Source organism: Neopelma chrysocephalum, unplaced genomic scaffold (assembly GCF_003984885.1).
Source record: "Neopelma chrysocephalum unplaced genomic scaffold, ASM398488v2 Primary Assembly neopelma1_382, whole genome shotgun sequence".
Lineage (NCBI taxonomy): Eukaryota > Metazoa > Chordata > Aves > Passeriformes > Pipridae > Neopelma > Neopelma chrysocephalum.
Window position 1 is genome coordinate 3,454,597 of NW_020898046.1, and position 17,947 is coordinate 3,472,543.

At 37.7% G+C, this 17,947-nt stretch overlaps 1 protein-coding gene across 1 annotated transcript in view; it reads right to left on the minus strand.

Annotated features, from left to right (window-relative positions):
• Nucleotides 1-17,947, minus strand: part of CCSER1 (coiled-coil serine rich protein 1) — a 657,717-nt gene that overhangs the window by 486,826 nt on the left and 152,944 nt on the right. Inside the window, exon 5 of the mRNA XM_027706580.1 lies at nt 1,404-1,524. Coding sequence (XP_027562381.1) covers nt 1,404-1,524 — 121 coding nt within the window. The remainder of the gene's footprint in view (nt 1-1,403; nt 1,525-17,947) is intronic.

Here is a 17,947-nt window from a genome sequence, read left to right on the forward strand (position 1 = left end):
TTTAATATGTTTAAGCACAAGCTTGTTTCTGATTAAGCAGATTAATGTACTTGCTATTACCAATAAGGCAAAGGAAAAAAGAAGTCTAGGAGGTGCCATCATGCTAAACAGGTACCGGAGTTTCCTACTTTGAATTCATAAGGGATTATGAAGCGCTGAATCTTATGATAGTAGATGAAAAACCCAATCAAACAACACTGCAGGTTTGCCTTTCAGTGAAGAGAAGGCAAAAATGTTCTACGCCGCTTGAATTAACCACAAAAATTACATTGGATTTCAGCACTGTATTTCACAGCTCATTGACTTTCCAATTCCTTGGTATTCAGAGAGCCACACGACTGAACCACTAAAACAATTAGATGCTAACACTATTTCAAACATTAAGTCATTGCAACAATACCTAGATGATAGGTAACATACTGTGTTAAATTTTAAGTACACGTAGAGTAGATGAAATGGGTTTATCAACAGATAGAAAAAGATGCCACAGTCAAATACAGACTTAAGTCACAGATCTGTAGCAAGATCACATCCCATCTTATCTAATCCATCAGTGGTGTTTTGGATATGTGGGTTTGTTGTTTTTTTTTGGGGGGGGGTAATAAGAGGATGGTTTCATTTTCTTACAGTAATAGGCATGCAAGCCAGGCCTTCACAGACAAGTTCAAAGCTAAATTTGTATATACCAAGAGAAGCAGAAAACTAAACATAAATGTCATGTTTTTAATTACCTTCCACACTTTAAAATGCACAGATTCCAAGTTTGTGTTGTGATAAGGCCTTACCATTGTATTTGCTTCCTTTTCATGAGAAGAAAACTATTTTTATTCTCCAAGGACTCAATCATTAAGAAACAACCATCCTGTCTGGTATAGCAAGGCAAATGTTACTGCACACACTGTGGTTATGATTCTCATCTAATGCAAGATATCAAAACACAGTCTAATTAATTAAATAGAATTTCTTGGGAAGCCCATTACGACTTTTTTGATGATGCAATCATGTCTTGTATCACACAGGTAAAATAGTCACTGAAAAATACTGAAATATCTCAGATGAGCTGAGCATGTAGGAATTATGTTCTTTATAAAAATCAACTACCTGCAAGAATGAAAGGACTATTTAAACAAAAGGAATCATCTTTTTAAGTCTGCTAAAAAAGCCAGTTTCTCAGAGTATAAATGACCATTCCTTCTATATATGTCATTACCAAAAGCCTTAGGACAAAACATAGGCTAATGAACAAAAGCAGCAGCCTAGCCTCAGGCCAGTTTCTACTTCTGGAAACACCTATGCAATCCCTGATGAAAGAGAAGGGAGGTGTATATGCATATCCACGAGAAGGAATCTAGCCTGGTATTTAAATTGCACTTGTAAAAGATAATGTTATTTGAATAACTCACTGTTTGGACACATCCGGCATTATCATCTGTTCTTTTTTCCTTGTATCCACCGTTGGCTCTACAGGAGTAAGTACTACAGCAGCACATGAGACTATTGACTGGTACGAGTCTTCCCGGCAAACTGCAAAGATAAAAAAAATCTCAGCGTTGAAGAGTGAACTCGGTTTGCACTTTAAAGGGGGAAAAAAAAATAAATCAATTCATACTGTGATAAATACAAATGCAAATGATTAATCAGACTTCACTGTGGTCACCTGCAATGAAAATGCCATTGTTTTCCACATTTTCTAAATGTGCTTGCTTGACACTTTTTTTTTGACATTGACTGACCATGCACTAAGTTTTATCTACTCATTGGTGTACCTGAGTCATAAAAGGACTTATATTTCATAAATGACATCAGAATATGATGCACTTCTTTGTCCTTTTTCATCACAGACTGAAAAATAGAGTGGAAATAATGGATGGTTTCCAGACAAACCTCCAAACATTCAAAAATTTCAGACTTTGTTAGAAAATAGATTTGAGAAAATCTGATTAGTGATTTATTTTTTGTCTCTGTTATTACTCACTTTACTCCAAAAAGGCCAAATCCAAGTGGTCTAGAAGTGCCATCTGATGCTTTCTTTTAATAAAAATAATCTATGTGTTGCTGTGCTGAATGCTATAACTTAGATGATATTTAGAACTTGAAGAATGATCATGTATTTCAGCTGAGCACCTGGCTCAATTAAGACTAATAAATGAATACCCAAAAGTTTATGACCTCCGAACAGACAACTATATTTGTCACAGGTTATACATGTTCTGAACTCTAAACTGCGTCATTATAATTTAGCTTTTAGCAGTTACCAGTCCTAGTGATTTTGAAACTATAGGTTTCCTTTACAGCCAAGGTATACCTTTCTTAGATTTATAAAAGCTAGAATTAATAGTTGTTTATCTTTAACAAAGCACAGCAGCTTCTTATATTATATCTGCTACTACAAGGTATCATATAAAAACGAGAAGATATGTGGTGACCTATCTTGAAACAGAAAGTCACCCGGTAATTTATAACATGCAGAACTATTTTACAGAGGGCACACATGCACATACACATCCAATAACATAGCCAGTAAAACAACAATGACAGCAACAAATTCTTAGCAATTCACCAGAAAGAACGTATTTTACAAGTACATAAATTTATGCAAGATTGGTATAGCTGGGATCATTGAGCTATGGCATTTATTTATCAGTGGAAAACTTAGTTCTGAAGTCTTTCCTACCTTTCAATCTCCACAATCATATGCCTCCTTACTGCCCACAGACAACATACTGTTTGCATAGCCTATGCTCCTCTTACAAAAGAAGCAAAACTGGAGTAAAATTTCATCCATATTGCCCTGACTGGGTCAAGATCCATTGTGGTGTTTTACTCTGAGCACTCAAATTACCTTCACCATGAACTCAGCACACATCAAGAAGACATGCTCCATGCCCAACAAACACCCTGAAACAGCAAATGGCACTTCAAGGCAGCTACAAAGTAGATTTTTAAGGAACAGGTCAGATTGGGGCTGGATAATCCTACCAAGGTCAAAAAAATTCAAAGATCTTTTTTGCTTTCCGAGCAATTTTGAGCCATTCAGCAAGCAGCACAAGGTCAGCAGGAATACAGGCAGCTTCTGTCAGGAAGAAAACCTTTCTGAGAGTGCATGTAATTACATTTAATTCATCTGATGTTCTCCAGTATTGTTTATGCTTGTGTTTTTAAATATTAATGCGCACACTGTGCTAAGTGACTATGACACATAAGATGACCGGTACTGAAACCTTAACTCCATTTTTCCTTTGGAACCCAGCACAACTCAAAACTTTGTCACTGTCATAGACACACATCTCCAAAACATGGTCGTACACAATGAAAAACTTGCTATATCGCCTATGGGTATGCAAGTAGCATATACATTATAGCTTCAGGCATAACAAATTAAGATAAAACTAATGCAAAATATGAACTTGAGAAACATCATAAGAAAGAATGGAATTTCAGGTGATTTTCATCCTACTATGTTATGTGCAATCAGTAGACCATCTACTGGCAAGGTGATGGCACCAAGTAATGTAAAAAACACTATCTTCTCATTTCAACCTGGGACTGAATATGTGCAAATAAGAACATTTATGTCTATTTGTCTCTTTATTTACAGTCAAAGAATTGCAAAAAGATAGGTTTGTCAGAGGGTGATACTGACATTCAGTACCTGAATTTTAATCAGAAACACTGATAAAAAAAGGGAGCATAAAAGATGAAGAAAATATATATTTTTTCTTTAGAAGACTCGTGATACTGCTTGAATATCAAATTATTACTTTAGAACTTGTAAAAGGTTTCATGACAAGCATCAAAGTGTAGGATTTGCCCTAGATCAGCCACTGTCCATCAAAGCAGTTACAAAGAAAGACAAAATAGAGAATCACAAGTAATAAAGATGACACGGCTAGTCTTTACAGAAATTTCACAAATGAATAAAACTGTGAAATTGCTTTTGTTTAATAATTAATGCTATATAGGAGTTGCATAATCCCCTAATTTACAGCTGAAGACAAACCCAGTGGTCATCCAGTGATTGGAGGTAATGGAATTTATTATCCTCCCATTCTAGACAGAAGCACTCTTTGGTCTCGCTTTTGAAAACCACTACAATTCCTCCTTTTTATCTCAAGTCTCTGTGTACACAGTCTCAAGTCATTATGGGACAGTATAATTAACAAAAATGTCATGAAATAGTGATGGCACAGCAGCAAGTAATTTTCACCTACTGGAGTGATGCTCTTATTATCTGTTCATAACTTGCATTAAAATTATGAGAATGTGTTTGAATGTGGACTCTCAACTTTAATATTGATGGAGATGAGCACTGTTTTACTTAAGATTGTCTGCATTTTACACTTCAAACTCAACTCTTAAACACAGCTTCCTTTCTACACTTTAATTTTTTATCTACAAGTGGCTTATATTACCCCAGAAAAGATCATTTATGATGTCTACATATTGTACTCTTCACGAATCAAAATCTCTTTGATCCTTAGAATATCACAAACCTCAGAATAACAATTACACTAAGGGATTACCCCTTTTAAACACAAATCCTCTCACGTGTCCAACTGGCTTTTTAACATTCAGCAAGAACTTTAAAAATTTAGCCTTCCCACATGAATTGGTAAGGAAAACAAAAAAAAAGTAGAATGTTCAATCATCTAAGTTGGTGTCTGGCAAACCCACCAACATAATCAGCTGGTCCAGCATGTTTCATTACTCCTGATGTAAGTGTGCAAGCTAACTCCATGCTCTCTACCCTCTGGGCCTAGCCATTCAGTTTTCAATCCACCTCAATTCTCTGCTCACCCAGTTCAATCATCAACAGCTTGTCTATCAGGATTTTATGAGAGACAGTGTTGAAAACCTTACTAAAGCCAGGGCACACAACAAAGAAACCAATAAAGAAAATCTGCTCATCCATCTGTTACATTTTTACAATGGCACACAAACATGAAGTACATGTTGTAGGTAGAGGTTCATTATCACACTTGGTGTTGCATACCCCCAGAATGGCAGAAAAAAACTGTACAAGGTATCAACAACAACAAGGGAAACAATCAAGTGATTTTACACTACCTGTAGCAGGTTTAAGAAACTAACATTTAGTATCTGAGAAGATGTTATACATTTAATAACTTCTGAAACAAATAAGTAATTTGTATGTAAGTGAGATTACATTTTTCAGTCCTTTATTCACAATTCAACCATTACGTGAACAAGCTAATAATTGTAGTGAAATAACACAACTGGAGGAACATCTTTACTCATGTTATTATTAAAGAAACATTTTTCTTAGTGAAATAAAAGACACTACCTACCAATTACAAGTCAGGTAAAGGACAACTACAGAAAGGGAAAACAGTCTAACTTCATAGAATGCTATTATAAAAGATCCATACCACTTTTGAAGTTGCACAAGTTCTCCCCAGATTCTTCAATTTAATGAAGCACACAGCTTGTTTTCTTCCATTGACAAGTGTTTTAAAAGTACCCCATATATTTATCACTAGGAGTGCTGGCTTGGATTTACCCTAGCTGGTTTAAGCAGTCCCTCAACATCATTCACTATCAAAACAGATTTCTACATCTGGAAAAGAAAAACATTAGCTGCTGGTTTTTTTCCCTCTGCTGTTTCTCTTGAGAACAATGAGAATGACTAATTAGTCAGTTTTCTTCTACTTTGAACCAACCAGTGAAAAAATTTTAATTCCCTAAATAGTAGGACAGTAGGAAGCCTTCAACAGCTACTGAATAGAATGTATCTCTCCAGAGAATAAAAGGATTTTCAAGTTCTAGGGGTGTCATTTACATCATGTATTTCAAACACTTAATTGTACACACTTTTTCCCTTTATTCTTTTTTTTTTTTTTTGTAATTGAGGAGAAAGAAAATCTGGTTATCACTGCTTGCTATCAAAAAAAAAGTCTCCCTTGACACAAGATGCAAGTGATGGTTAGATGAAATTAGCAGCAGATACTACCTGCTTAGAGAAAACAGAAGGGAAATGTTCATATGCCATGTGCAATGAAGCATAAGGGAATCATGATACAGGGAGACAAAACCAGTGAGGTATTTCTGGATTTAAAAAAGCTGGGCACTTATCCTGACAATTCAAATATTTACATTTATGCCTATGAAGTTTAAAATAATCAGCTCTCATCATTCAAGAGACAGATCAAGTCTGGAAACAGCCACTGTTTTTATAAAAAAATCTTCTGCTTTGCTAAAAACCTAGGCAATCAGTCAGGAGCATGGAAGGTGCTAAATACTTTACTCTGAAATATCTGTCAGCTGCCACTGTAGAAGACTGGGGACTGAAGTGTGGGGGAGCAATGTCTAGATCTTAATATCCAATCCCACACTCCTTTTACTACAAAAGATCAGAAGAGATTTTTTAATGACTCTGGAACACCAATTCTCAGTGCAGGTATCTACATCTTAGCACATTGTTTCCAACATGTGTCTCTGCCATGAAGAGGCTCAGGAAATGAGCCACACTGAGGTGGTCTGAGCAAAGGACAAGGAACAGCTGCAAAATATGTAACTCACATGCAGGTTCTTCAGATAAGGGAAATTCAGGACAGAGAACTGTTACACGTGAAACAGAGATTTTGCTAAAGAAAAAACTTCAAAACCAAACCAAACAAACAAAAAAACAAACAACAAACGCCAACCAACCAAAAAGGAATAGTGGATCTGCTGTAAATTCCTTTAGTACATTAGGACAAGTGAAGAGCTGAGGAAAGAAAAAGGAACATTTAAAACATATAACTCAAGCTATTTTCCTAGGAAAGCTGATGACACTAGAAATAGAATATAAGAGAGGATGTTGAAATCCAGTCTAATAACTGTGGTATGTCCAGGAAGAACTGTGATTAATCACCATGATAATCCCTTCCTGACTGCACAGGTACCTCCCCTGGTAGACTCGGGCCACTCAGCAGGCTCAGAAAAGAACTAGTGCTCCAACTTTTCTCCCCATCAACCCCAAACATCACCTACATGAAACACTTCAGCAAAACCAAGTGTATGATTTCAGTTCCATACCCTCTTTCTCAGTCCCAGAAACACAATAAAATCTTTCACTACTTTGTTATTAAACCCAAAAGCACAAGGAGACTTTCAGTCTCTAAAGCAACAAAAGGTCAGGGTACTTTGTGTGAAAGCCACTTTTGCCCATCTGCTTAAAAAAAAAAGCCTAATATTAAAAAACAATAATAAAAAAGCCTAATTTCCCTGCTGCTTGATTCTAGATTTGATGATGGTCTTTGGAGAAAAAAAGAAAACTAAATGGACCTCTATTTTATTATTAGTTCAACAGTTATTCTAGGGCCTCTTGTCCCTTAGAAACAACTACATCTCACAATATTGGCCAAATAAATACTTAAGAGAATGAGAGTATATGCTCACAGTCCCCAAAGGGTTTGCTGTAATAATTCTGCAATAAAACCACAGGCCCAGTTCTTAAACACAACATAGTCACAATCAGAAATTTTGTAATAGCAACAATTACAGACCCATTATGGGCAAATGAATTACTTTCTATCAGGTTCTTATGTTTCATGGCTCTTTTATAGTATTCACAAAAGCTACACACACATATCTGCTTTGTGCTATCTACACCAGCACGCAAATGTGAAGGATACATAATGCAGTGTTAAGAGGAACCAGGGAATTCTTCTCACACACCAGCAGTTCTGCAGTGATTATCTGCACCCTTGCTTTTGTTGTCACAAGCCACTGTGATAATACGATAAGAGCCACCTGAGAAATTTGGGCCTAGTGACTTGCACTCTATGAATAAGAACTTTAACTGTAATCTTTCAGTGTTCATGCTTAAGGAAATGCTGATGTTAGCGCTGATACTGAATGAAAAGGTATGCTCTGATCACATAAGGACCTTACAGACATGATCAGTGATGGAGAAACACTGATTGCTAAAACAAACACCCAGGTAATGGGGGTGTCCCACTCTTTGCATATTTCCTGTTAAGCACAATGTATTGACAAAAGGACTGTAGCTTGGTCTCTCCTGAGGTAGAGAGACGCCTCAGGGTAGCACCTTAACACCTGTTCAATCTTCTCAAGCAGCCTCCCCCAGCTTACACTGCTCTGCAGACTTACTTTAATAGAGTGGTTGTGTCTGTATTTACGAATCTCTCATGGATTTTAAGAATCTGCTCAGTTACTTACATTCTTGCACAAACTCTTAGCATCCACAATGTCCTGTAGACTTCCAAAGCTGAACTATAGGTTATGGGAGGAAATTCTTCTATTAGTCCACTTGAAACTTGCCACCATGTAATTTCCTCTGACTCCCTCAGTTTTAGTCTTGGAAAAGACAATTCCCCCTTCATCTTCCACTCAGGATTTTACAGGCTTCTTTTGGGCACTTTGCCAGTCATTTCTTTTGCAGGCTGCAGAATCCGCATTTGTTCCTGTATAAAACCTGTTCCATAGCTCTGGCCACCCTGCTGACCTCTCAACAACCAATCGCTTGTTGCTGCAGTTCCTGCAATGATGGATCACTGCAGTAACACCAGGAGGAACTGTAACTGCATTTATGGAAAATTAAGTAGGTTACTTTTTCAGCTGTAACTACTGTACACCTAAAACATTCTAAGTATATCTCTTTGTGCTCGAGGCTCCTTCTAAAATACTTTCTTATTCACAGTGAACTACTTACAGCAAATATTGTTCCAAGCAGCCTACATAGAGATTGAAAAATCAACCTTTAAAAATAAAAGCATATTCTGTATCCAGTAGGTAGGTATTGCTTCTCGATGTCAAAAAGCATTGGTTTAGTGTTAACATTAGGACTTTTAAAATAACAACTAACTTTCATTAGCTTTTGGCAACACTATCAGTCAGGATGATGTCACAGGCTTGTATTTTTAGCACTGTAGTCTGTGACTTGTTTTGCGACGTGAGCACGAATAAAAACTATATGCATAAATGAGGGAAAGGTTATAATGAAAGACTAATGATCTGAGCCCCACCAATCATACCTAACTCTGCCAAATTGCAGGAAGTCTCATGAACATCTCAGTATGAATCTCCATTAAAATAAGATGTGGAGGCTCAGTCCTTTGGTCTCAGTGCATGGTAGTAATCACCATGTGATCCAAGTAAGTGCATTGGTTTTTCACAAAGAGGCTTTGAAGATAACTGGTTACATTAATTTACTATAGGAAACAGCTGCAGGCAGGTTCATAAGGGAAAGAAGGCTGGCCCAGACCTCCTCTGTGGGTAGCACACTTCTGTTCTTGGCCTACATACAAGCCTGAGCTCTCAGACCCCTTGGCCCTCCTAACTTACCAACGGAGCTACAAAGTGCAAAGTTGCCTCACTGGGAGGCACACAAGCCACAGGAGCTCTCACTGAGTAATAAGAAAGAAAAACACCACTGGTCCTGGGTGACGGAAGAAAACAGAACAGTCCAAAACTCTACTTTTCCAGTAAGAATGGAAAAGGAATTACTGAAAGTGCCAGTTTCAGATGGAAGCATAAAGCTGTGCCCTGGTAATAACCATAAGGTACCAGAAAGTGGGAAACCTTTGCCTCTCTTCCTACAGGACATGGAGGAAAAACCAACAGGGATGCCACCAGCCACAAGAGCTGGCTGCCTACAAGTTCCTTTTTCAGCCAAGAGAAAAATAATAATTTTAGTTCTGGTTTTGATCACATTTTGGTTTCTATTTAAGCTACGTGATGCCTTCAAGAAAAGGAGAGAAACAGGAGTGACTGTGACACTGGCATCTTAAAAGGAGGAATATAAAAAGGCCTGCAGGGCATTTCCGTAGGCATAATACAAGTCCCTGAAGGAATGACTACTCTAACAACAATATCCTCGACTGTCATTCACCGCAAGTAAACCTGTCAAAACTCAATAGCAAGTGTTTTCAGGAGCACAGTCTCTTGGCTTCAACTATTATTCTTGGCCTAGCTGAAATCAAGACTGACGGGCAAGCAAGATTAATTTATTGTGGTTTGTACTGAATGGCTGTAGTCACAAGAAATTTATTTAAAGAATTAATACGCAGATAACCTCCAAAAGCATAGTTTACCAAGATAAATTATTGAATAAAACCACAATGTCACCTCTCCTTGCAGACTAACAACAAAAGCTCACCACAAAATTGTATGAGGCATTTTTGTTTTGCAAGATTATGAGGCTATTTGGATTTCTAATACAGCCGTATCGGCAGTCACTGGCGGGAGCACCAGGTACAGCTGCCAGTAGAGCTGTTCATCTTTTCAGTCACAGAATGACAGCCTTTGTCAACTCCAGTGACAAGCAAATCAGTGAGCAGTCCCAACAGCAGCACATTGGTCGTAGCTATTCCAGACTCATTCCTTCCTTCACAGAAGTCACTCACATACTGTATTTAAGAAATGTACACCCAACATTGAAGCGATTAGAGAATCCACAACAAAAAAGACCTCCCTCTCTCTTCTCAGGGAACACATCTTCCATATTTATTACACAATGCAACCAATATATGTTACTCCTTTGATCTCTTTAAGGTGGGTGTGGTTTCCTTCAAAAACAAAACAAAAAACACCCAACCAATCAAGACATACACACCCCCCACCCCAAGGGAATTTTGCAGTCGCTGTTTTTGTTTAGTGATTAAACTGCCCCAACTCTGGAACTCTAATTAGTTAATAATGCCAATATTTACCCACCTCCCTTGAGAAACTTCAAAATCACTATGTGCTTAACCAAAACCAAACCTCAGTATCAGTTTTCTTAGTGCTAAAAGTGTCAAAATCGTATGAAATCAGTTTTGTAGAACTATTTAATAAATCTAACAAAAACACATACTACATAAAATTAACCTCTTCAGAAAACAAAAATAAACATTTATTGGGAAAAATCAATTCCACCTTCTTCATTAGACTCTGTCTGCAGTAGTTACAGACCTGACCTGGGCTAAGCTGCAGCCTGGCCCCCACACTCATACAGGAAAGCAAATTCAGCTCAAATGTGTCTGCAGTCACTGAACCATCATGCATAAGCAAACGGCTGCTACTACTCCAGCAGACTACTCCAGTGTAACTGCAAAGCAGCAGAGAAATGAGGAAAGTAGGTAAAGCATCACCCACAGTCTTTCCACTCAGTATTCCAGAAGCAAAGAGAGAGGCCAGCAGCACTGTGAGCACCTACTGTTAGACATCTGAACCAGGAGGGGGAATAGAGAGGTTTTAAGGAACAGCAGGTGAAATAATGGGATAAGACAGAATACACAACTTCCTCCTGTGGGCATCTACCATTAGGCACCCTCTAAACCTGGACATGAATGAAGAACATTTGTGTGTTCACAGGGCTAGAAAGAGAAGGTTGTTCAGTGGTATGTTGTGACAGCAAGCAAGAGGGACGCTAGAAGACAACCAACACAAGAATTTCCTAGGCTTTTTATGCAATATCACGGAAATGATGTTCACAAGTTGGCTAGGTGACAAGAAAGGTTAGCAGCAGTTATGGAAAGAGAATGGTGCTAGAAAGAAAATGGGGAAACAGAATACCATTTGTTGTACCTGCATTTTTAAAACTCTGCCCATTTACACAGCTTGCAGACTTTGCTACACTTTGTGATTATTGCATATGTTTTACTAGATTTCAAGACCAAATGAAACTATTGGGATCATCTAATTTGACATGTGGCACATGTACATCCTGTAGTTCTTCCAAAAGTTCAATATTATAGTCCTGATGAAAAACTTTGAAGAGTAGAGGTCACTGCTACACCAGGTTTGTAAGTGATCTGAGGAGTTCTTCCAATTAATGGTCAAAATAACAGCATAATTTTTCCAATTGATTTTCAGACTGCTAGCCATATATCTATGCTGCAGATAAAGCATATGCCAAGGAATATAGATGCACCTTTCTGAAAAGTAATAAAACAATTGATCATTATGCTGATGCCTTTTCACATTTTCTCTAAACATCTCAAATATTCTAAAAAAAAAAAAAATCATTAGGGCTTGAAATACAACCAAGTTTTGAGGGCAATATATTTTACCTTAAAGAAAAATAAATTGAAATAGGAATAGACTATACTTGGCAAAAAGGGCCGGGACAGGCATATCAGACAAGCTCAGCAATCCTGAAGAGCCATTAAACCAGATGATTATAACCAACATTGTTTAAATAGAGCCCAATGCAGGAATGTAGCCCTAGAAACAAAGATTAGCACTACACCAGTGCAGTTTTGGTTCAGAGCAAACCAGCAACTCAATGTGCTGCCACTGCAAAAAGGTCCAGCACAAGCCTTGGCTCTACAAATACGGAATTGGTGATTCTGAAGTCACTGAAGTCAGGCTTCACTTGGTTACCATCTCGCCTTGTAAAGATGATTGAAGGGTACACTCTGCTGCATGCGATCTTGTATAGATGAAAATTCCAAACCTTCCTAAATAAGCAGAAGTCAAACTGTTAAAGGCAATTAAACTTTTTTTTGAGGGGGGGAACCAAACACTAAATTGGTGACTGTCTGTCTTTGAACATATTTAAAATTAATACTATTCTGAAAGATATGTGTTAGTCAAGTATATATCTTAAGGTTGCAAAGCATAACTCTGCAAAGTATAATTACTTTGCTATTTGGGAGATTGGACTTGATGAACTGAGGCCCCCATCTGTGAAAGTCACAAAAGTTGGTTGTTCAAAGTCACACTTCAAGGGTGTGACATAGATGCTTCAGTTACACTGGTCTGTCAGCCAGTGTTTTTTAATATACAAACAGTCATGGCAAGCAAAAAAAATTAGCATGTATAGAAGTATTTAGGAGGCTGTTTTCTTTAAGAAAGTTATCTTAAGCATTTTTCTCTTGATGTAATTTTCAAATCTAATACTGGCATTTACACTGCAGTCCCACAGAACTCAATGGAGTCAAAGAAGATCCACGTATCAGAAAACTACATGTACAACTACATGGGTTTAATTTCTTCCAAAAATATTTTCTTCTGCATAGGTAACAACTCTGCATAACATGCAGATGTCTGTTAACTGTCCATGTGCTTGGCACCCATATGAAAATATCTAAAAAAACTTCAGAGCTGCCTGTCACAGGACAACGATGGAACACGGAGATAGACTGGTGCTGGAAGCAGAATAGCCAGACCTCTGAGGTCTCCATCCAGACCTGCATTACATTTGCTCTAATCTCATTAAACATCAAAAAACTTACTCCTCAATGAGGAGTAATTCAAATTCCTAACTCAAATCAAATAAAAACCTAACTTGCAAAGAAATTCAGTTGCTTCTCTTAATGTTACGAGTGAAGTTCTTCACAGAAGGCAGTGATACAAACCTATGAAGCAATGCAACAGCTAAAATTAAGCCATTACAAATTCATCAGTTTCTGTTCAGATTATACCAGCCATACCAGATGCAAAGCAAAAAATGAATAAATAAGTTAGTTTTCTTTCAGTGACAAACAACAATTTGGAAATTAGATATTAACAAAACATACATTTGCATATTATCCCTCTACCTTTAAACACCTTTCCTCTAGTTTTGGCTCTGATAAGGAAAGAGTGCCATTTAGTGGTCAGGTAGGTTTGCTGCACTTTTTAAACTAAATACAATAGTGTACAATGACAATATTAGTACAGGAACTGCAAATGATAAGTATTGGCACCATTATCAATACTGTTGTTTTTACTTGAGGAAATACTGTAAATGTTTTTTGGACAAGTATGATGTTTTATTTAAAGCATGATTTGGAACCTGCATTAAATCTTTTTTTTTTCTTTGTCTCCCCCAACAGCAAAGAACTACCTGCTCTTTCTCCTGCTCTCCATCAGGTGTTAATCTAGCCTATAAATTTTATGAATATAGAAGAGGATACTGGGAAATTCTGTAGGAGCTGGCAGGAAGATAACTTGAAAACCTGTTCCAAAGAAAAAGTCATTATGTTCTAAATCAGCAGAAGATGCACAGAAAATATGAGTAAAACATACATTACTGATTTTCACTGGATAACACTCTAGCTGAAGATAAAAATTAAATGGCCAGATTCACCTGGAGCTTTCTATGGATTCAGCAACCTCACAATTTCTGAACCCAAGGTGAACTGGTTAAACAGAAGCAAAAAGATGAAAGCTCAATTCTCAAATTGCACCATTTGTCAAAGCAGATGAAGAGTGTTCATGAATATGGAAGACTGGTTGTGCATCTGTGAATCCAGCAAAATCTGGCCTAATGACTATTTAAATAGTGAGAACACATTCACAGCCCCACGTTCCATCTTCCCTTGGGAAATCTTCAATCTTTACTTCAGATGTCATGCCAGAGGCATCCGAGGCACCAGTCAAGTACAACAGGTCCTGCTGAAAGTTAGAGGAGTGCAGACAGACCAGATTTCTAGAGGTACCTAAAAATTAAGATAGCTTTTTTCCTAATCCACAGTGATCCTGGAGACATCTTTTACCTACAACTAAATACCAGGGAATTTGGCCTTATATAAACTCAGCTTATATCCATCAGCCTTCACCGCTTGTTTCCAAGGGACAATACTCTCCTTGCTACATATTTTTATAGCTTGCTTCAAAAGGATGGCACACACAAACACCACACACAGAGAATGTCCAGGCTCTAGAAAAGTTGTAACCTACATAGTGAATCAGAAGAAATAAGGTCCAAGGTTTCTAAAATGTAGTGCACTTAATGGCACTGTTCCATTCTCATCCAAAGGTCACCAGTCATGACTTTCGCAACCTCATTTAAAATCTTAGCACTCACTGGAAGGAGGCCCACTGACTTCAAGAATACTCTGGATGCCAGGGCACAAAGGTTACCCTTGTCTCTTCAAATGCAGAGTATTTCCTTCCATTTTGGAGAATATGGTCACCAACCATGGAACTTCCTTCCAACTTGTTCTTTAAGTCACTGTGTATAAGAAGATAATTGACTTCGCTCTCCACTTAGTGAACAATTATGCTCTTAGCTGATTAGAATTTAAGAGTAGGCTTAAGATTAACACTTGACATTTGCTGAAAGCCCTGAAATTTCAAAACAAGAATTACTTGGAAATTACCCAATATTTTAAATATCATGTGTATGACTCAAAATAAAACTTCACTTTTGATAAAATCTTAAATATAAATGTTAGGCACTGCATTTAACCTACTAAAATATTCAAAATATAAAGATCCCAAAGGTGAAGGAAACATACTTAACACATCACCTTCCTCAAAAACACCTCTGGTAATTGTCTTATATGATTAAATTGTATCCATCAGTGGCATTTAAAGCAGCTAGATGCTTTATACACTCAATAGCATAAAAAAGCTGGAAAATCAGCTATCTAAATTATCTTTATTGCATTGGAAAGAGTAATTCCTGTACTCAGGTGTGTTATGCCATGCATAAAATGTGCTAAAGTTACTGTGCTTTAGGCCATCACCATCCATTTAGATCTAAAAAGCGGGCAGTGCATTTTCTACTCAAAGATTTCTCACTATATGCTTTTACTTTTTCTTCATACATTCACTATCTTATTCCTGGCTTTGGTTTCAGAGGTATTGCCTAGTCTAACAACATAAAGCATAAAATACCATCATGAGATAGCTGCAATCCCCTGGGATTAAACACTTGACCAAGGTTTCATTTGACTATATTTCCCTGTCTGCCTCTGTACAACTGTGCCAGCAATGTGGATAACAATGATTATATACAGAACTGCTACCCACAGATGAAAATTCTAGGAAAGAGTAATACATTAAAATTTTATATTTATAGTGCTTCTCAATTCTGAGCATCTATTTTGATTTTTAGATCTACTGATGGATTTGTTACTGAAATGTGTTTTTAATATGAAGTAATACATTAAACACTTTGCAACCTGTCAATGCTGAGACAGCAGAGAGGCTGTTCAACCTAACTAGCAAATGATTCCCAGAGCTGTACTGTCAGTATTAATGATGTCAGACCACAAACATGAAAGAAAGGAATGATTACTCTACACAACCATGAGCCCTTTTGATGGAGTAGGAAGTGAAGGTTGCACAGTAAGGTATGGCTCACTGCAGCTACAGATAGGATATACACAGACCCCCATGCCCCCAAGGAAGGTGAAGAATGATAGAAGGACCAGCACTTCTCAGTCCCATGAAATTCAAAGATAGTTTTAGTCTTTGACTACTTGTTCCAAGAGAGAGTCAGGGTGGTCACAGCACCAAGCCTGCCAGAATTCAAGAAGGATTTGGATGATAGTCTCAGGCACATGGTGTGACTCTTGGGGATGGTCCTGTGCAGGGCTGGGGTTTGGACTCTGTGATCCTTGTGGGTTCCTTTCAACTCAGCATATTCCGTGATTCTGTGACTGTGGGATCAAGGTCGACCACAGAGATCTCAAAGACACACATTTACTTCCTTCTTAAACAACTAATTTAAACTACTTTTTTTGAAAAAAAATAGCGGCCAACTGGTGGTGTCTTTTCAGGATGGTGGAAGTCAGGATTTCTGGCTCTAGAAGCCAGAAATAATAGCCCTCAGCCTGGTGTCTGTCTCAGTAGCTAAAACCTAAGGCGCAGGAAGTTTCAACCAGTTCTGGGGGTCACACGCTCTGTGTTTTGTCTGATGTTGGCATAGCCTTGAAGGATATAGAAGAGGTAGCTTGTCTTCTAACTGAGAGCAAGAGAAACATTAGTAAACCAGAAGTTAACAAACCAGAAGGAAACTGTGAGTTAAGATACAGTCTCAACTTCAGTACTCTTTGTGCAGAAATGGCCTATTGTTAAAATCATCCAGTTATGCCTCTGAATAATAAAGAAAGGCATTGAAAAGGAGTATACAAAGTGCATCAAAAATAAAACCATATGTAAAGTCTGAGATACAGCTGATGTGGCTGTTCTCAGCAGGAGTTTCCCCAAACCTCTGTTGAAGACTGTAACATGAAGATGTGGAGCCTGCTGTGGCAGAAAGCAGCAATGAGGTCCTTCTGCTGATATACAGACATTGTACAGTCAATTATGAAATTGTTGAGTGTATGTTCTCTGAGCTCTGTTCTCTCTTCCTGGGTTATGGAATATCTAACTTGCCATAAACACAAAGGGAACAAAGAAGTATTTTTAAATAATCTAACCAAACCCAGTTTGAAATTCAGCACACAGAAATGTATTAGGCAAAGGTTCTGCCTTGCTTATACATGGCAAACAGGGGAAGTAACAACCATTTTGGGCTTTATGCTTTCTCACAGGACAATGAAACATCACAAGAAAAGTTTGTGGGCCAGGACATCACTATTAAAAGCAATCTGGTCACAAGCATCTGGAGGGCACTCAGTCACACAGGTACACCCCCAGTGACATGTCCTTGAAAGATGGCAAAACATTGCCACGTTGTTGGAATTTCTGGGTAAATTGCACTGATACTTACACAATGCCTTATTTCTAAATAAGTACAATAAAACTGCAAGAAATAAAAAACTGCTTTAAAAGAAAGACTGTCAAATGAGAGAGGGTTTCCTTGATAGCTCAAGAGTAAATGTCTCAAATAACCATGATTCGAGAAACTCCTGCGTCAGAAACTTCCAGCTTCTTGCTTTGAAATCTCAACAGAACAGTGTTTAGCTTGCAGAGCCAATGAAAGGGAGAAAAACCTCTTGACATCCTGCCCAATTTGCTAGTCAATTCAAAGCATGAAAAAAATGCTTTTGTTTTCCTAAGTGCTTAATACCAAACAAGTATCCCTTTTACTGTCAGAAACAGGGTATTTTCTTCCTTTTCTAAAAGCATGCGTTTATTCTCAAACAGAGACTCAAGTGTTAGTTTACACACACACTAAAAACAAAACAAACAGCAAATTAAACACAAACAAACACTTAACCAAAAAGACCTCTTCTTTAGGAATTTCAACACTACCAGAGAAATTCCTGGTGCAGGGCTATACTGCTCCAGACTTATCCTAGCAGAAATACCAGAAGACAATGAAGACTGAAGGGACTGT